This window comes from Coffea arabica, chromosome 3e (assembly GCF_036785885.1).
Source record: "Coffea arabica cultivar ET-39 chromosome 3e, Coffea Arabica ET-39 HiFi, whole genome shotgun sequence".
Taxonomy (NCBI): Eukaryota; Viridiplantae; Streptophyta; class Magnoliopsida; order Gentianales; family Rubiaceae; genus Coffea; species Coffea arabica.
Window position 1 is genome coordinate 45,341,990 of NC_092315.1, and position 19,855 is coordinate 45,361,844.

At 33.9% G+C, this 19,855-nt stretch overlaps 2 protein-coding genes, 1 long non-coding RNA gene and 1 pseudogene across 4 annotated transcripts; 1 reads left to right on the plus strand and 3 right to left on the minus strand.

The window, feature by feature from the left end:
* Nucleotides 1–3,351: 3,351 nt before the first annotated feature.
* LOC140038298 (uncharacterized) lies at nucleotides 3,352–4,115 on the minus strand. The gene is made up of 2 exons (XR_011842128.1): nucleotides 3,965–4,115; nucleotides 3,352–3,764 (listed from the first exon to the last, which is right to left on the minus strand). It is a non-coding gene; the product is annotated as an uncharacterized lncRNA (long non-coding RNA).
* A 6-nt stretch (nucleotides 4,116–4,121) lies between these two features.
* LOC140038561 (uncharacterized) lies at nucleotides 4,122–5,633 on the minus strand (annotated as a pseudogene).
* A 241-nt stretch (nucleotides 5,634–5,874) lies between these two features.
* LOC140004108 (uncharacterized CRM domain-containing protein At3g25440, chloroplastic-like) lies at nucleotides 5,875–10,316 on the minus strand. The gene is made up of 4 exons (XM_072083533.1): nucleotides 9,981–10,316; nucleotides 8,375–8,840; nucleotides 7,269–7,670; nucleotides 5,875–6,113 (listed from the first exon to the last, which is right to left on the minus strand). Exons 1-4 carry the CDS (start codon nucleotides 10,085–10,087, stop codon nucleotides 5,961–5,963), a joined length of 1,128 nt encoding a protein of 375 aa, XP_071939634.1. The 5' UTR covers nucleotides 10,088–10,316; the 3' UTR covers nucleotides 5,875–5,960.
* Nucleotides 10,317–10,992: 676 nt separating this feature from the next.
* On the plus strand, nucleotides 10,993–15,452 carry LOC113736918 (syntaxin-61). Of its 2 annotated transcripts, none has more exons than XM_027264127.2 (8): nucleotides 10,993–11,246; nucleotides 11,479–11,588; nucleotides 12,885–12,998; nucleotides 13,366–13,479; nucleotides 13,670–13,863; nucleotides 14,692–14,782; nucleotides 14,960–15,025; nucleotides 15,201–15,452. In XM_027264127.2, the coding sequence occupies exons 2-8, from the start codon at nucleotides 11,532–11,534 to the stop codon at nucleotides 15,309–15,311; spliced, it is 747 nt and encodes a 248-aa protein (XP_027119928.1). In that variant the 5' UTR covers nucleotides 10,993–11,246; nucleotides 11,479–11,531; the 3' UTR covers nucleotides 15,312–15,452. The 2 variants fall into 2 exon arrangements, with proteins under 2 accessions (XP_027119928.1, XP_027119926.1); XM_027264125.2 differs by having other exon boundaries at nucleotides 10,994–11,309.
* The last annotated feature ends 4,403 nt before the right edge of the window (nucleotides 15,453–19,855 follow it).

Consider the following 19,855-nt stretch of genomic DNA (forward strand, 5'->3'; position numbering starts at 1 on the left):
AGTAGTGTTCCTCTTGGCTCCTCCTCCTCCTCCGGTAGCACCACTTCTTCCACAGCAGTAGTAGTATCATAAGATGAAAGTCAAAGAGAAATATGAAAAATATGGAAGTCCCTAAAATACCCCTTTTGGGTTCCTAGATTTGGAAGCCGATGGAAATTATGCGGTGGCGCCGCCGCTAAGCTCCTTGATTGGAATCGAAATATAAGTTTAGGGATTAAATTGGCTATAAATAATGTATAGGGACTAAATTGACGGAAAAAAAAAGTTTAAGGACTAAATTGACGATTTTCCCTTGTGGGAAATCCAAGCAAATTAGTTAGAATGTTCTTGTCATATCCTCCTACCATTATGCCTTTCACTTTTCAAAAATGTTGACCTTTTATCTTACTCTAATCGCAAAGAATAAACTTTTTTCCACAAGAAGATTTCATAGTCAAAAATTATTTGATTATCCCAAGACAATCAAGTACTATCATCCTACCGTAGCATATTATTTACATTCACAATGTCACAATAATGTTAAATTAAAGAGGCCGAATTGCTAAAATAAAATTGTTGAGGATGAAAAAGAAATTAATGGCCAGTTCCTAGACGTGATGAGCAAAAGCTTTTGCACATGAACCAAAAACTTAAATTAAATTTTTGGGTTGCACTTTAGTCCTTAATATTTAATTTAATTCTCATTTTTCCACACCAAGGAAAGCATGTTATTCGATTAAAGTCAAACGACCACATCCACACATTTATATAGAGTCCCTTTCTGCATGAATATGAGAAGACTCTAAAATCGAAATTGTTTTCTTGCATCTCATACAAAAAGGTGTCCAGATACATTTTTGCTTGACCAAAAATTTGTAAATCCAACTTAATGGAGAGAAAAGAATATTCTCATCAAGAAACACATAAACCAAAAAATCAAATTTATCATTTAAGCAGCATTTCTGAATTATATTTTTACCCATACCTTTTTGGAAGAAAATTCAAATTTAACATTACCTTTTTACCATGGCTTTTTTTTAATATATATATATATATATATATATAGACACTATGGCATGGTTTTGTTCAAATTAACCTAAAACAAAGGTGCATAGTTAAATTCTATAAAATCAAAATCAACAGCTTAGAAATAAATAAAGAGATAAATAAATAAATTTCAATATATAATTGCACAGGGCATTTAGGTGACCCCAGACTATAACAGATACATAAAGAAATGGTTTAATTAAAAAAAATAAATTAAATTAATTGCAATAGCAATATTACAACAACAATTAATTGATCAACAAAAAGGAAAACACTTAAATATGTAGTGCTTCTGATAATTGGACCATGGACTCTGATGATCATCTCTAGACTTGGAATGGCTGAAATGGAGAAGCCCACTTGCCCCTATTTTCCCCACCATCTTGAGCTCTACTCCCATTGTTGCCTTCCACAAATCAATTAACCCTTGCCTAAGTTTCCCGTTAACAAAGATTAAGAGAATGTCAAATAATGGCAAGAAAGTCTTGGTCTAAAGGTTGATTCTGAGACTCCAGAATTTAAAAGTTTTGGATTTAAACCTCCTATTCCCTCTCCTTATTTCTTCAATTCCGCCATTTCCCTACAAATATATATATATAAGTGAATAAGCATGTCAAATAATTCAAACAACCACACGGTCATAATATTAAAAGCATAATTTATGGATTTTGTTTACCTATAAGCTTTGTTTAATTTCTTGCAGGATTCGTTTTGCTTCCAGAATTCATCTACTGTAGATAGAACTAGATGCCAAAGCACCATGTTTCTTAATAATTGTGAGCCTACTGACCTTATAAAATCGACTAAAGTTCTTTGATAATACATGTGTCAACACAAACATCATTCTTGGATGAGACTTACCCTTGCTCCAGCAGGGCAATTATGGCCTTTTTTCTTGCAAGACCAAAATCCATATCAACTGGCATCAATGGTTTCCCCTGTAGATTGTGAGCCTACTGACCTTTTAAACCACAACGACATAATAATTGTCAGGAGCATCAAGAGTTCCATATAAACCTCTTGGTGTCCGGTGACCGTATTGGCCCTGACTTATCCTGACTAATCCGGCATTGAGCACTGTCGGACCCTTTTAAGATATGGCTTTCCCAACGTTGTTTTTTTCATGATATCTTGTTTCAGTGCACAATTTTTTTTTTTTTTTTCATATGTACATATCAAATTAAGGTCCTTCTGTTAGTGCAGTTCTCTGTGATGGAGCGTTTGGAGGGCTCAGAACAGAAGTGGCTCATTCTCGTACACTTGCTGGGGTTTTCTCCTACATTTTATGACCTTTCTCCTACTAAGGTTGGATCGGTTTCTCCATTACTCTGGTGCAGGAAGTCTTATGCAATTAATCCAAACGTCTACAGTTTCTTTTAATAACAAAAAACTGTCTAGAAAACTATTACACTGAAGGCATCTATTTGGACGATGTGGATCAGAGATTTATCTTTAAAAAATTGTAATACACCACTTGGTCAAATGCGCATGAGGATTTGCAGGAAAAGGGGAAGAAGAAAGATAGAGAGATCAGCGGAGTATTCTTTGGAAGTGAGTTCTGATTGATTCTTGGATTGATTCGGGATGTTTAGCGCAGTCAGCTTCAAAGTTTTCATGTGTTACAAGGTTGCTGGATCTGGATGGCACGCCCACTCATTTGAGAGTTGGGGATTGTTTTAGACTGAATATATGTACTTCAACATAGACAATCCTAGATTGATGGCTAACGTTGCATGTTGTTCTGATTCATTTGTGTTTGGAAAAAGGGATTATTTAGGATAAGTTTTTTTAAAAAAAATACTATAACACTTTTTTATGTGATATATATGAAATAAAAATATGATTAAAAAATATATTTATGATATAAACAAATAAAATTATGCAAATAATAAATGATTAATCTTTCTTCTACATTATCAGAGTATAAACTAACGGGATTTAATGAATGCTATATCATTTGAATTTGAATTTAAACACCAAATTTTGTATATGTTGCGTTCATCTAGACCCGCTAATGTATACACTGTCAGTGTATAAAAAATTTACTCAATAATAAACTATGAAACTGTCTTCTAAGTGCCCATTAGATACATGTTAATATATATTTCAAGCATCAGATTTGAAATGAAAGATTTATTAGAGAAAGTATATAAATACAAAAAAAAAAGATAAATAAGATTAAATAGAAAAAATATATAAATGCAAGAAAAGATAATAATTAAAATATATATACACACACACACACACATAATAACTTAGGTAAATTCCAGGTGTGTTACAACTTACAAGGAACAATTAGAAAAACCCATAAACTATCCAAACAAATTATAAAGGCAATTAGCACATTAGTTTTAGTATTCCAAATTTGAGCTCAACATTCTCCCTCCCAGATTTTTGAGAGAGAGAGAGAGGGCGCATTTCCGTGCAGATTTGTCAATACATTGCGTGATTGTGGCTAAACTTGTCAATACATTACGTGCAGATTGTCAATACATTGCGTGATTGCAGCTAAACATGATTATAAAATGTAAATTTGCATCATTGGGATCTTTGACATTTTTCCAAGATTATCTACAGTAGCCTTTGAACCAAATTGGTATGGCGACCTTAAGAAACTCATGCACCGATGACATGGGAAGCCTCACACTCCCCACATCAGATTCATGCTGTCCACCTCTCCCACGGTAATCTGATCCTCCAAGCTTCACAAGACCATATGCATCAGCACAATCGCTGCACTATTTTATCAAGAAAAGGTGATACAAGATATCATTACAAAGCCCACATGCCCCAAAAGATGATGGAAGTGAATACATTGTATTCTTGTACTCGAAAATGAAAATTTTCTTTGAAGAAGTTGCAGATGTGAGCAATAAGTTTGGAAATCCAATAGATGAAAAAGAAAGTAAATGAAGGCAACAGAGTATGAATGAAGTACCTGCCAGTTTTCCATCACTTCTGCAAGAGTCTATTCCATGCAAGCCTGCTTTTGTTAGCCTTCTGATCACGGCAACCGGGGATTTTAGCGCCCAGGGATGTGCCAGAACTGCAACAAGAACTCTCAATCAATCTATACAGAAGTCATATTGACCAACTTACTTTGCACTTAGGAAACGTCCATTCCTTATGCAAGTATCAGCTTCACTAATTCGTCTATCCTTATTGGTCCCCACACACTATAGTGTGCAAGAATACGAACTGGTTCTTCTGATCCCATCTCTCCACTGTTTATTTATGTTGAATATCAGAAAGAAAATAAAACGTGCAAGCAGGAAATAAATATATCAGCAATCCATTAACAATCAATGAAACTGTGGCACAAGACAGCCAGTAAAGTTAATAGAAGAACTACCAGACCCCTAAAACATGTGTTTTAGCTACTGTTTTGTTAATGCTAGATATGGTTAAGCCAAAGAGACAACTTTACCTTGGACAGAAAACTGCGCTAACTTCAACTCCTGGAACAATCTTGATCCCATATCTGAAAGCTGCTTCCTGGGCTTCAGGTATACCAGACATTGTATCATGATTTGTCAACACAATTACTTTCAACTGTTCAGGATATACATACTAATAAGTTGTAGTAGTCTAACCACATAATACACTTTAAAAAAGCATAGATTAGTAGCACATGTCATGCTAATAATATTAGAAGAACAACAATGGAGCGAAGATCTTATAAAGAATTGAACTATAAATTCCATAAGAGGGGGGAAAAAGTATTCATGGCATATAAGTCCATCAAGGTAAATAACACATATTATCGGTGATGATGAATTGCAAACATTGAAAAACATGATTCTAGAAGAAACGAGCACAGGGGACGGTTTCCAAACAGACATCTCTAGTGGACAGTGCTAATGGTCCAGATGTAAACCACTGAAATTTCACAAAATCTAAGCTGTGCAGTATGCTTCTCAAGAGTGTTATGACAACTTTCCAAACAGTTTTCCCCCGTTGATGGATTCCAGAATCAGAAACTGGTTATCAAAGTAAACTCTCCCTGTTTTCTCTCAGATTAAAATATCCTTATGAACCACCTGCATACACTAAAAAAGACCAAACAAAAGAAAGGCAGTAGTCTTTTTTCTTGTTAAATATGTAAAGACTTCAACTTTTTATAGAGCAAAACACGATCCTCTGAGCACAATCATAAATTAAAAACAATTCCAATATCAGATTCTTCAAAACACAAACAGAACAATTTTCATTACAAAATGGCTTTTCACAAATTCCCAAATTTAACATACAAGAATTACTAGGATAGACAAAAATTGAATTTGGAGAAATCTTACGCCATTTTGGTGGGCTCTCTCAACAAGCTTGGTAGGTGATAATATCCCATCACTGTGAATCGAATGAAAATGAAGGTAAAAGACCAACTTCTTCAGATCATTCCAGTGCACCCCAAAGTCATCATAATTTCAGCGGTAGATGAAGAACCAGCAGAATGGTCCAAGAAGACCCATTCACTGGGATTTATATGCTACAGTTTGTACACTACTCAATCTTCTCTTGCTATCATCTCTCTTCCTTTTCTTCTTTTTGTTTTTTATGCTGCAATTATTAGAGCAATTGGTACCATTTGGCTTCTTTGGGCTATCTTTTCACCCAACATTGGAAATTGTTTAGGGAAATCTGTCATTATAAGAGTCAAGGAAATGCTAGACAGGCAGGGGATCTTTTTGGACATGGGGACTTTATAGGGGAGTGGATGTTTCGGGTAGAAGTAGAATCACTTGTAGCAGCAAAGAAGAGTTAAAAAGATTGACACCTCTACCACAAAAAATACATGAGTCATCATTTCCAATCAGCAAATCCAAAACATAATCCCAGAGAAAGAGAAAATTGAGATAAATGTGGATCACGTGGATAAGTAATTTAGGGGGCCAAGCAATATTTGTTTTCTTACAGGAAAATATTGCAGCAAACAATCAAGTATCAATAGTTGTACTCGGAGGCATATTCTCCTTTTCTTTTTTGTAATGAACAAGGTGTTCAAGATAATCTTCAAGCTCTTTTTCCAATTTCTCGATAAACTGACTTGTGTGCTCCAGGGATTGCTCATATCTATACTTTTCTAAGGCCTGCAGCAAAGAAATCAAGAGGCTGATTTGAAAAATTAAGCTCATTGTAAAACCCAAAATTTTCATCTAACATAAAGTTATACATAGCTGATTTGAAGGAAATCAACAAATATCATCTCCTTTCAAGGAAAGAATGTTTAAGAAGCAGCTATGAATCAGAAAAAGAAAAACTGCCAAAGGAAATGCCCAGCAAGTTACAATAGGATCACCTTTTAATAGTCCTGCAACACCAGATAATAAAATGTATAAACAAACATCTATTGCCACACCTCAAAGCAAAGCAAAAAACAAGATTATAATTATAGGCACTGTTGTAAGTGCCAAGTAACATGTTAAACATTCTACTAGTCCACTCAACTCATGCAACACAATATATCAAAACAGAAGCAAGTTGCAAAGAATATTTCCATGCCTGTTCTTAGGTAAACCCCAAATTTAATTTGCAAAAAGCTCCAATGGGGTACCAATGTGGATCCCGTTCTGTCTAATCTACCACGAGTCACCATGTTAAAATCAATACATGTCAAGAAACATCCTAAACTTAAGTTCCTAAGGGAGTAGGAGGTGGCAACTGATGTGCTAGGGTTTGAGCAAAAACCAAATGATCACCAACTGAAGGACAGGTAAGCACTATGAGAAACACAATCAGCGGAACCCAATTAGATTGATGCTCCAATAAATCCTTCAACCTAAAAGTAGGCCGCATGAGGACACAAATAGAGGAACCAATTAGCTTGATTCTTCAATTCAGCATTCAAGACTTCAAGTTAGGCCCCTATTTTCATAATTACACTCTCCTGAACCCAGTCCTAAGAAAATGGTATAAGTAACATATACAATTTCCTTGCATTCTTCTATCCTCAGACCCAGTCCCCCAAAAGAAAATGGTAGAAAGCAATTGGAATGGGGAAAGAAGAGAGAAGAAAGGAGAGCAAGGAACGGATGAATAACAAGGCAAAAAAATTTGGGCAAGGCAGAAAAAAAACTTTGGAGAAGTAGATAGGAAATGGAAGAAGATAATTTAGAGGTTGAAGAAAAAGGAAGGAACATGTAAGAAGAAAAAGAAAAGGGGAAGAGTAACCCTCTGTGTTCCCTTGATTTCCAACATTTTTAAAAAAAAAATTATCAGATGTAGATTAAAGAAGTAGGGATTACCTTAGCTTTAGAGAGTGTATCTGGAGGTGACATAACAACTGGTTGAACATAATTCTTCCCACGATAGAAGATTATAATGTTGTTAGGTTTAATGTCAATAACAGTTCCCTTACTTAATCGAGCTAGCTCTGCAGCATATTCGTGAACCTGTCCAGGCTTGCAAGGTTTGCAAATGACCTTAACCGTCTCGTGCTTCTTCCAATGGAGATGCATATTAAGAACAACACCTCCAAATACACCTCGTCTCCCAACTGGAACATAGTTTTTCTTTTTCTCACCAGTACGCTTCAGGTAAAACCTCTCTTCTTCAGTTAAAATTTCAGGATCATATGCTTCCACAGGAACTTTAGATACCTCATATTTCCTCAATTTCTCAATCAGCCAAGCTTCCTTTCTTTTCGCCTGGAGTTTTTCAATGAAACTTACCATAAGTACCAAACCAGATAAAAATCCCCCCACCAAATAAATAAAATCCTCCACCAAGTGCACTCCCAAAGGATATTTTTCATGTGCATGTGTCAGGGTAGAGGTGAGGGTTTAGCGTAGGTTTACTTAATAAAAAAGGGGAAAAAAAGAACTAAGACATTACAAACCAAAAGATGGAATTGGCTATTTAACCATTTGAGTCCATAATTCTGCTCATTTAGTTGATCAAGAAGCTTCAATGGCACAATCAATGCCTACAATCCATTTATCATGGAGATTTTCTTTTCCTTTTCATTTTCAAAAAACACAATACTAAGTGAGACTTTGTTAGCTAACTTTGTGCACCAAGGACTTAAGTCTTTATCATGTTTAAAATGTTAAAATTCTATCAATGAGAAGTTTAAGGGGGGAAAAAAGAAGAAGAAGAAAACCACAAAAACTTGGTGAACAATTTGAGAAAATAAATAATGTAAGATCTTTTTCCTGGTACCATTGATACATATAATTGGCAACATCTCTGTATGTATCCCCACTCCTTTGAACGCAATAAAGATTAAAATGGAAAGGCAACAATTGTGAAAAGAAAAGAACAGGTTTGACTGAAATAGCCCTAAAAGAATGGTAAAACAATTGCAAAGACAGGCACGGCATAGAGAAGTATAAATCAAAATCTCACCAACCTTTTCAAGTTTATATCTTATCCTAACTTCTGGGTTTGGAGAATTCATTTTCTTTTTTGCCTTCAACCTGTAGAACTTAAGCTCATTAAGTTTTGCTTTTTTGGACATTTTAACCTTCTTGCCTGCCTTCTTTGCTTTTCTTTGTGACCCACCATTGACTGCCGGACTACCAAAATTAAACCTGACACCATCTTTATCTGTCTTCAGCTCAATCGAAGGATTACTGATGTGTCTAACTTGTATGGATTTTGAAGAGATATCATGTGACTGCAAAGCCAGCAATCTATTACTTAATAATGAGCTTTTCTTCATAGAAGGTTTAGATTCAGGAAAAGGTTTTTCTAGCCAGGAATCTCCTCGGTGTGCGCTTGTGTAATGATGGTGAAAGTGAGAAAATGAAGTAGCTTCAGGAAAACATGGAGAACTAGAAATATTTTGGACTAGGAAGTCATAAAGAAACAATCCCCTGCACAAAAACAAACATCAACATCAGGTTCAACCAATTCAGGAAAAGAGAAACAAGGCAAGGAGTTGACAACAATTGGAGTAGAAGGAAATAAGAAGATTCAGCTAACACAGACAAAGCAAAGAATAGAGTTCCGACATTTCCTGCAAAGGAAGATGATGGGACATTTTGATTACATTCCGACAAAGTATACATACTGTTGCTATCGTGCCTATATGTACCTGGCCACATGGCTATGTACAGAAATTTGTCCATCCTCATTTCTTTATGAGCAAATGCTATACTACCTCAAAGCTACAAGCTTCTTTAACTTTGGGTCATATGCATTGCATAGATTTAAGGTTTGTTTATATGCACTAGCATGCATATATGTCTCAGAGCAACAAAGCTAAGAGTAAAACTATTTGTGCAGCTATAAACCTGGAGAACATGTTAAAATTTTAATCGAAACTTAACTTGAAAGACATAGAGAACATATCAACAAATGTAATTCCTAATTCAGCAATAATAAATACAATACAGTTTTTTCTAAAGAGATTTATTTTTGCTGTTTATGTTGCATAATTTCTTCCCCAAACAATCCAATTTGTGTTCTCCTCACTTGACTACTTCTCGTCACACAAAACCTCGCACAGTAGTGCCTGGCTAAAACTACTTGAAGTTAAATTGGAGTTCGAATTTCATGTCAATGAATGCACTTGCTTAATGAAAGTTAAACAGAATTCAACAGCCACGATGGTGGAGCACTGGATTATCACTATATAGCTTCTTCTTTTATACAGGAAGAGAAGTTTTGCAACCTATTATGTATGGTTAATGAGGGAGCTTAACTGAATTTTGTAAATTTGTTCAAAAAAAAAGAACAAAAAAAGGCAAAAAGAACTACTTTCTACAATATTAGATTCTTCATCATATTGTATCTTAAGCAGCCACTGCAATACTACTACATCATAAATAAACACATAAAAAACACACACAAAAAAGATCAAATAAAATTCACCAAAAAAATAAAAATAAATAAGCATATGTCAAACTAAACGAAAACCAAGAGAAAAAAATTAACTTCAACCCTCAGCAAGAAAATTGCAGCCAAAAAAAAAAAACCAATGAAAGCAGATTGAAATACGAAAAATGAGTTACCTTCGGGGAGACGTTAGAGTGGAGTTGTTCTGAAAAATATATTTGGAAAAGCCGCCGCTGCCGGAGCCACTAGTGGCACACTTCTTCAGTGAGAGTCTGGACAACATGATTCTCTCTACTCAGCTCGGCTTTCCATCTCGTTTAATCAACTCTCAATCGGAATACACAAACGGATCAGGAAGATTTTCCGACGACTTGAGCTTCTTGAGATGTTAGAGGAAAATGCCAGGGAACGGGGGTATAGTCTGGCCCGGAGGAGTACGTACGACGAAGATCGGAAGAAGAAGAAGAAGGGAAGGATTATTAGTTTGGAGGTAAGGGAACGGGGACTCGCAAGTTCCATTTCCAGCCATTTCACGGCTAGGATGAAGCAGTGTTCAGTGGACGGTGGAGATGATGCCACGCAAGCAACTTAGTTGCTTCAGCAAAACGTCGACGTTTTAAGCGGGAAAATGAAAATATGGCGAACCTTTAAAGGGCAAATGACCAATTTCGCTTTCTAAACTTTTTCACTGGTCAATTTAGTTCTAAACTTCTATTTGTAGCTAATTTCATGCCTAAACTTATTGTGTGGTCTAATTAAGGATCTTGTGGTGGCATGATGACTTGAATCAATATGACTTCTAATTGTCCAACTAAATAGGGTTATTTTAGGAATATCATTCACAAGATTGTAATAAATCAAGTAAATCGTGTAAAAAATCACATGATTAAACTTTCTTAAATTTCATCTTTTTTTTTTACAGGATTTTAAATTTTTATATGGTGATTTTTTATACGATTCACTTGTTTTATTACAATCTCGTATATGATATTTCTATAATACTCCTGTTTTATTAGTCAATGAGGAGTTAAATCAATTGTTAGAATTAATGTTATCACCGCAAAGGTTCTTAATTGGAATTACCAAATGAGTTCAATAATCAAATTGGCCAGATCAGCACCGACAAAAAAGTTTTATGCATGGAATTGCCCATTTTTCAAACTATTCCAATTTGCTAATCAAGAAAATTTCTATTCTCTCTAAAACTGGACAAAAGCAGAAGAGTTAGAGCCCTATTTATGCTTTCACCACAAGGGCCCAGATAGATATAAAAGCCCAACTCATTTGAGTTTGATTGAACGTATGAAAAAGCCCAGTCTTTAACTGTTATCAGAAAATGATACAAATATGATTAAAGGGAAGGGAAATAAAATAATCCACATTAAAAAACGTTTGTATAACGAATACGGCCCCCATCAAGTTGTTGGTGAAGGAACAAATCTGTAAGTTTTGGTCTTCCGTCTGTTGTCAATTTCTTCTAAGAAGAATTCTTCCTTAATTTTCAGGTTAGCTCTTTAATGTTTATAATATTACTTTTCTAATGATAGTAATATTAGATAGAACTTCCAGGTATGTGACTGTGTGTGATGGGAGGTGTCTACTGTGTGATTTTGAGGAATTCAGGTCTTCAAAGTTGAAATCTGAAATGGGTTTTTGTTGATTTCTTGAATACAGTTTATACGGAGTAAAGATTGAATTTTTGGGTAGAAATAGTAAAAGAAAAAGGAATGTCATCTTCAGCTCAGGACCCTTTCTACATTGTTATGGAAGAGATCCAAGATTCTGTAAGTTTATTTCTTCTTGCAAAAATTAATATTTCGTTTTCAGATCAGTGTTTAGTTAATTATGCTGTCAAAATTGTTTTTTTTTTTTAATATAAAGTCCATGATTGTTTTTGCTTTATGATTCTGATAATTACCATTACTTTGTTCTAATATTTCTCTTATCAATGTAGATCAAGCAGAATGAGGCATTTATGCTTCTCTTTTTGTAGATATTTGGATGATTACGATTAATTACAGTGACATGGTTATTGCTTAATTAAGTTCTATGGGGATTGCCTGAAATCTGGAATGATTATGTTTTAGAAGACTGCAGGCCAAGATGCTGGATATGGTAATTTGGCTTTATTGCTAGGATAATTTGGGAGGCCCCAATGTAGAACGTCATCTTTGAAACTTTCTTGTTGAATCTGCTCAAATTGGGTTTGGATTTGTTTAGGGTTTTCCGTGGCTGCTAAAGATCTAACAATAGTAGCATATTTGTGAGATCATGTTTGTGCTTCGTGGGCATGTTTGACTGGGTATGCATGATGGGCTACTTGTGTTGGTCGTAATATCCAAAATTAAAAGTGCCTGGGAAGTAAAAGACAGAGAAAGTGGCTTCTTGAGTTAAAAGTGAAAAATTCCTACTTATTCAATAAAAGTGTTAGAAAATGTACTTGTTTTTAATCCTTTTGGAGGTCATTTGTATATGTAGGTATTCCATGGCATTGAAAATCAGGATAGAAGAATAACATGACCTTTTGTTCAAGGGGTCTCTTAACTTTTAGATATTTCTCTCCTGAATTCGAACTGTAACTTCTACCTCTTTTAGCATTTTCCACTTTTTACCTTTTGTATGATCTGAAGTATGTTAGGTAAATAAGATGCAGAGTTGCCACAGAGATTTTGATACTCCCATACAGGATGTTTTAAGGATTTCAAGAACCAAGACCAAAAATTGATTTGCTTTTAACCCACACTTCTAAACCTTACTCTTTCCCACTTGTCCATGCCTTGATGTCATTTGTGCTGACATAAGTACATTTGCTTGGGTGGATACATGCAGACGCGGACAGACATGTACTTGGTTTTTGTATACGTCTGAAGAAGCACAAAGATAGTTAATTCTTCACTTGCTGCAATTAGAGCTATCACTTCATGTCCTACTAATTGTTGATGATGTCTTATCTTCAAATGCTCTTGGATCTCAGCCACCTCCCTTGGAAAAAAATTTTTGTTGAGCGTTCTGTTTGTGTGGTCATGCATTGAAATTTTCTTGTATGTGATATTTAACTTGTGAATTACTTTCTTGGCCAGATTGACAAGTTGCTATCTAGCTTTCACAAATGGGAGCGTCTTGCTCCAGATAGTGGAGAGCAACTAAATCTGACCAAGGAACTTCTTGCTGGTTGTGAGAGCATTCAGTGGCAGGTATGCATTGCAGTTTGTAATCATTGAATTAGGATTTCTCCTTTTCTTTTTTTTGATGTGCCTAAAATGACAATCAATCACATATCTTCGTAATTGTCCATGAAAGTAGCATGGTTACGATTTTGCTTTGAAACTCAGAAAGATGCATTTCGTAATGCTTAATGACTCCTTTCATCTTATACTACATGGTTTTTTGTGAATTCAACAACTTATATAAATGTTAAATTTTGTAACTTCCTCTTGTCATGGTGTGATTTTTTTTTAAATGCCAGTTTATTTCCCCAGATTTTCTCTGAAGGTTTTGGGTTGCATAAAGGTACACATGTATCTTTCATAAATACTGAAGATCTGTTTTTGTGATAGGAAGGTGGATGAATTGGATAAAACAATTTCCGTAGCAGCAAGAGATCCTTCATGGTATGGTATCAATGAACCAGAGCTTGAGAAAAGAAGAAGATGGACAAGCAATGCTCGAAGTCAGGTATTTGTTTATAAGTTGTTCCATAGCTGCTATAATTGCAACTTGTTATTCCTTGTGTTACTGTACAGGAATCTTCTTCTTCTGTTTAGGCATAATACATACTACCCAATGAATAACTTATATACTGGATGGATTTGCTTTGGATTTATCAGACACTTGAGGTTAACAGACTTATGTGTTGGGTAATTAGGTTGGCAATATGAAGAAGGCAATAGTAGCTGGGAAGGAGTCTAATGGCTTAAGCTCTTCAAATGTAAATGGAATGCGTAGGGAACTCATGAGAATGCCAAATTCGCAACAGACGGACAGATCCAACCAGTATGTTACACAAGCTAATGATGATCTCATATCCTCAGAATCAGACAGACAGCTACTTCTCATAAAGTATGGTCTTTTGTTTCATTATCAACCTCTTCCCAGCTTATTCTGTTTGATTTATTTTCTTTTGCTATATTCTTTTTTTTTTCCTTGTCTTGAACATGATCTGTTTGTGTTCCTGTTTCTTTCCTCAAGTGATGAATATGCCTGACCAAACAACAATTACAATACAAATGATTGTTTGTGAATATATAGAATTTTTCTGGTTAGTTTTCCCAGGATTTAAAGTTTTGGTTTCACAACATTTGAATGTGATTTTGGTTAACATCTTTAATTCTTTCTCTCTCAACAAGAATATGAAAAATAACTTGGCAACTTCGTTAGAAGGTTATTCCCCATTAAGCATCTATTACTTTGATTTTTTGGTAAAACAATAGGCTGAGCTCTAAGAATAAGTAATAAGCTATTCATTTATCACTTAATGTAATATACACTTAAATGTATCAAATTTAGTACTTAACAATTCAGTAACTTAATGGATTCAGATTTCAGTTTTAAGACTGATCAAATGCACCCTTAGTAATTGCTTGTCAGCATTTCAAGGAAACTTATTTTGTCCATTAATTGAATTTATTTCATATTTTTTGATGTTTTTTTCTAAATTATAGAATTGAAGGAAGATTTACATAATTAGTGAAAACAGTTTTTAAAAAAAATTGAAAGTAAGCATGATTCTTGTTAAGTGTGAAACTGCAAGAATAATAAAATTTTTTAGACTGTTGAAGATTTCAAAATTATGGCCTGATTACTTGATCAACTACTAGATCATTCAATCTATAGTCGTATTTTTGGAGTTTTATTCATTTCTATTGTGTAATAGTGTGGCTTATGCAGGCAACAAGATGAAGAGTTGGATGAGCTCAGTGCTAGTGTAGAAAGAATTGGTGGTGTTGGCCTTACGATACATGAAGAACTTCTTGCACATGTACTTCTTTTGACACTTTTTGAACTGTCATTTCCATTCTGGAGAATTGGTATTAGAGTGAAATTTGCTGCATCTCTGTTGTGTAGTTACCTATCTTGTGTCCAAAGATTTTCTTTAGTCAAATATTTCTACGAAAATCAAACAGCACTCCTAAAATCCAGTTTTGTTGGTGTGCAGGAAAAGATTATAGATGACTTGGGTACAGAGATGGAGGGAACATCAAATCGCCTTGATTTTGTTCAGGTTAGTATTGCCATCATATGACTTCTGCATCTTACTTTGGTTTGTACCATTCCTATCTTTGAATGTAAGAGCTGATATTCCACTTATTGGCCTCAAGTATATCCCTTGCTCCTCCCCCCTCTTTCTCTCTCTTTTGGTCTGAATCTTGTTTAATTGAAGTTACACTTCTCTGCAGAAAAAGGTTGGCATGGTAATGAAGAAGGCTGGAGCCAAGGGTCAATTTATGATGATTTTGTTCCTTCTCGTTTTGTTTATCATTCTGTTTGTGCTGGTCTTTTTCACTTAGTCTTGAAAGATTTTGGCATTTAGTCTATTGCATGAGGGAGGTTACCACTGTTGGAATAAATTGGAAACTTTTGGTGGATGTATATGAATTAGAAATTTCTTTCCCGTATATGAATTAGAAGTATACCATCATTGGAACGTTGTTGGCTGTGTTGTACTTAGCAGAGCTTCTTAGTTTCGATATTCTTTGCACATCATAGAAGTTTACAGCAAAATTTTGTCCGCTTTTGCATCTGATTACAAGATAGCTAGATGTTATGATGCCCAAGCAGCAAAATCAGTTATTTGCCTTTGTGTTCTGCTTCCTAGTTAGCCTTGACTCTTTATGATTCTTGTGCCCCGTCCGGCAAAATGATTTTGGCTATTCAAAAGTTTGGTAGTACCAATAGTTGATTGAAGTAACACTTTTTTTTTTGGCATCTTTGTAATTTTTTTTTTCAAGAATATGATAGAAGTTTGGCTTAGAATTGCAGATATCTATTCAAAAAAGGCTTGATAGCTTCTTTTTAAAAAAAAAAAAAAAAATTTCCAGAGAGGGGACAGGAGGATTAGAACTTAAAATCTCTAATTCTTGGGGCTCGTTTGCTAATTTAGGGCGCGTTTGATAAAACTGAAGTCTGAAATCTGAAGTTTGAATTCATTTAGTTATTGAATTGCGAAATATTAAATTTAATATATTTGATTGCATATCACATTAAGTAATAAATAAATAATTTATCACTTAATTTTGGAAGTAAGTTTTGTCTAAGAAATTCAATGTCATCTAATTAATTCAGATGTTCAATCTTTGATTATCAAACAGTCTGGATATGTTAAGATCTGAATTTATTGAGTTTAAGTGTTGAATCTGAATTTATTGAGTTCAAGTGTTGAATTGGATTATTAAACGGAGCTTGAGTTCACCTTTTCCTTCGGAGGTTTGACTTTAATGCCTTGTTTGGATCCTGGACTGTGGGAAGGAATTTGACATATCTTGCCTTGCATTTTTTCCCATATCAAAATAAGACTCAAGAATAAGTGTATTTTTACCTTTGATTGAACTTATCTTGAGTACTATCAGGATTAAACCCTTTTTTTTTCTTGCTTTCCTTTTTCGGTGAAATTCTTGACTCAACTATTAGTTCAGTCTCATTCCCAAAAAAAAAAAAAAAAAAACCTATTAATGTTATAAAACTAATAAAATAAACTACTATAATATTAAGTGAAATATTTAAGAAAGAAGTAGAGGAATGGAGAGTGATTTTCTTATATTCCAACCAATACAAAAGTCCTTTAAAAGGGTGTCAATGTACCTTTTTATATAGGTACTACAAGATTAAAGGAACATCAATCCTATTAAACACCCACTATTACAAGAATATGAAGAAGCCTATGAAACGGTTCTTCCACTAAATGAATAGATTTATGGATTGTAACTTCTATACATAATGTATCCATAAATCAAGAATTAATCCTCTTGGGAATACAAAGGGACATCCATACTTTTAATTGTTTCATAACACTCCCCCTTGGATGTCCATTACATAAAGAATATGCCTCGTTAAAACCTTACCAGGGAAAAATCCATCGGGACAAAAACCCTAGTGAAGGAAAAAGAGTACACTATTCTTGTGTATTAATTTCTCCCCCTGAAGCAAACATCATTTGAGATCTTTTAATCGTCGCATTTCAATATGCTTCACCAATTGCACTGAGATATGGTACTTCAGGACCAAGTATCTCTCCATCTTCCTCTTGCGGTCTAAAAGAATCTTTATTAGGATCTAATGATCTGACGATCATTGGAGTACTTAATATATGTGTCTTATTCATATAAAACCGCTTTAATACCTTTCGGGTATATGCAGTTTGGTGGACAAAAATTTCACTTTTTAAATGCTCAATTTGTAAATCAAGGTAGAATTTTGTTTTTCCAAAATTCTTGATCTCAAAATCTTTCTTCAAATATTCAACATTATTTTGAATCTCTTCAGGAGTTCCAATCAAATTTAGATCATCAATATATATAACAATGATCACAAAATTTGATCCATTTTTCTTGGTAAAAACATATGGACATATTGGATCATTGGTATAACCTTCTTTAGTCAGACATTCATTGAGGCGGTTATACCACATACGTTCAGATTGTTTTAGGTCATACAAAGACCTTTGTAATTTAATAGAATAAATATCTTTAGAATTTGATTTGCATGCTTCAGGCATGTTGAATTCTTCGGAAATTCTCATATAAATATCATTTTCAAGATTTTCATATAAATATGCAGTAACGACGTCCATTAGACGCATATCTAGTTTTTCATGTACTGCAAAACTCACAAGATATCTAAATATGATAGCATCCACTACAGGTGAATACGTTTCATCATAATTAAATTTAGGCCTTTGTGAAAATCCTTAAGCTATTAGCTTTACATCTTTAGGTGTTTGGACTACAAGTCCAAAAACTTTTCTTTTAACCAGTGAGTCTAATTCAGATTGGATCACATCTTTTCATTTTGGCCAATCATTTCTATACCGACATTCATCAATCGATTTAGATTCATAATCCTCATCAACTTCTATAATATCAAGTGCTACATTTTATTAGGCTCCAATTAAATTTTTTTTTTATGATTTCATTCTCTTCAGGAGTTGGCTCTTCAGGAGCAACCTCTTCAAGAGATTGAATTTTGTCATGACATTTATTTAATCTCCGGAGATATTTGAAATCAATTTATACTTTGTTTAGGTAGGCCGGCCTTAAATTTATTTGTAGCACTTGTGCATATCCTTCAGGGACATCAATTTTAACCAGAGTATTTCCTGCAGGAATAACTGATTTAATGACTCTTCTGGAGTCGATAAATATAACTTTCTATAAATGAAGAATTTCTTGAACTTCTAGTTCACATTATTTTGTATGAGGATTGAGGAAATTCAATTTTTCAAATGATTTCCTTTCGGTTGATTTCTTCCTCCCCTTAATGTCGGGAATCGTAGTTCATCAGAATAAATAAATCATTTAATAGATCACCCATCAAATATTTTACGATATTTAATCGTAAAGTGATTCATACCCGACATAAATTCTAAATTTCTTTTTGGAGCCATATATAATATAAAGGGGGTATGTATAAATATTTGTCGGCTCTCAAATATTCTCACTTTTGTCAAATCATATATCCATTGGGATCAGTAAACTTCTGGTTTACTGCAGGTGAAAATAATAAATCAAATGAGAATAAAAACAACTATATCGATAACCATTTCTCTCTCGAATGGTTATTATGATATAATTAACCTTTATCTCACTTGATTTCTAAACATGATTTCTATTATTGTCTCATTTAATGTCTCAATTTGATATCCATTTCAACGGATATATAAATTCAATAAATTTTCCGAGACATGGTAAAAAGTAGTGCTTTATTTATAATAAACTTTTCTCCTACATGGAGAAATATAGTAGTGGATCTTCTGGAGTTTTCAATCAGTTAAACACTACCACTGATTGTGTTTGTCTCTCTCATTGGAATATAGTGTATGTAGTAGCACTTATTAATGAGACACATATCATTGTCACCATAATTCTTATGGGACAAATATCATCACCATAATCCTTTGATCCCAAATATTTAACATCCATTTCTTCTTCAGGAAAAAAAATTAATTACTATCATAAATTAAATCAAGCATCATATACCTTCAGGGTGTTTAAAGAAATTGACCATGTGAAGATGCGATTATAATTTTGATTCGTCAAATGTACTTCGGGACATTTATCTTCAGGATTCTTATTTTCTTGTCCTCATCATTATTATCCCACTTCAAGTGGTAATTTTTTCTCTTGTCATGGTAAAATACATATTTACCAAAATCATAGTCATGGCATCAACCATAACTAGTAAATTGAAATTTAGTCACATTCACTTCTGGGAATGGACTAGAACTAGCATACAATAAGTACAGAATAATTCTCAAAATTTCTCTCAATATTGCCACTACAGGAGCATATTCGAGAAATCAATTGTGGAGAATATCATTTTAAATATATCTTATGAGTAAAATTTTCTCGACACAATTTCAACTGAGAAGTAATTCTGAAAATTGCATAATTATGCTCTTGTAGCCACAGGTAAATTTATCATACCAGGCTTTTGAAATAATGACCATCTTCTAGTGGTCAAATATTTTTGTTAAAGAACGACCATCTTCAGGTGGTCGAATCTTTTTCTTTAAGTATTTCAAAGAACAAGTGAATCCTCAAACATAATTGATTTTCTATAATAACATCTCTAAAACTCAATGCATCAGAATATAAGTATTTATAATAAATAATTATAAAGATAAATAAGTAGAATTAAACGGAGAAATATTACCTCAAAGATGTCAAACAATATATGTTTGTGTTTAGTGATTGTTCAGCAATAAGCACTTGTATTTTGCGATCATTCAAGTGTTAACCATAAGAAATTGAAATAAGTTTATGGGTTAGAGATTTACCTCAATAGGTAGTCAAGAGTTGCTCGAAAAAAAACCAACAGTTGATTTGACACTAGCAGA

Excerpts from the sequence above, each read along its gene's own strand:
- LOC140004108 (XM_072083533.1), bottom strand. The coding sequence starts at position 10,087 with ATGTTGTCCAGACTCTCACTGAAGAAGTGTGCCACTAGTGGCTCCGGC. Across the intron at positions 8,841-9,980 it reads ACTCTAACGTCTCCCCGAAG|GGGATTGTTTCTTTATGACT; the intron begins GTAACTCATTTT and ends GTTTTTGTGCAG. Across the intron at positions 7,671-8,374 it reads TAAGATATAAACTTGAAAAG|GCGAAAAGAAAGGAAGCTTG; the intron begins GTTGGTGAGATT and ends GAAAAACTCCAG.
- LOC113736918 (XM_027264127.2), top strand. The coding sequence starts at position 11,532 with ATGTCATCTTCAGCTCAGGACCCTTTCTACATTGTTATGGAAGAGATC. Across the intron at positions 12,999-13,365 it reads GTGAGAGCATTCAGTGGCAG|GTGGATGAATTGGATAAAAC; the intron begins GTATGCATTGCA and ends TGTGATAGGAAG. Across the intron at positions 15,026-15,200 it reads ATCGCCTTGATTTTGTTCAG|AAAAAGGTTGGCATGGTAAT; the intron begins GTTAGTATTGCC and ends ACTTCTCTGCAG.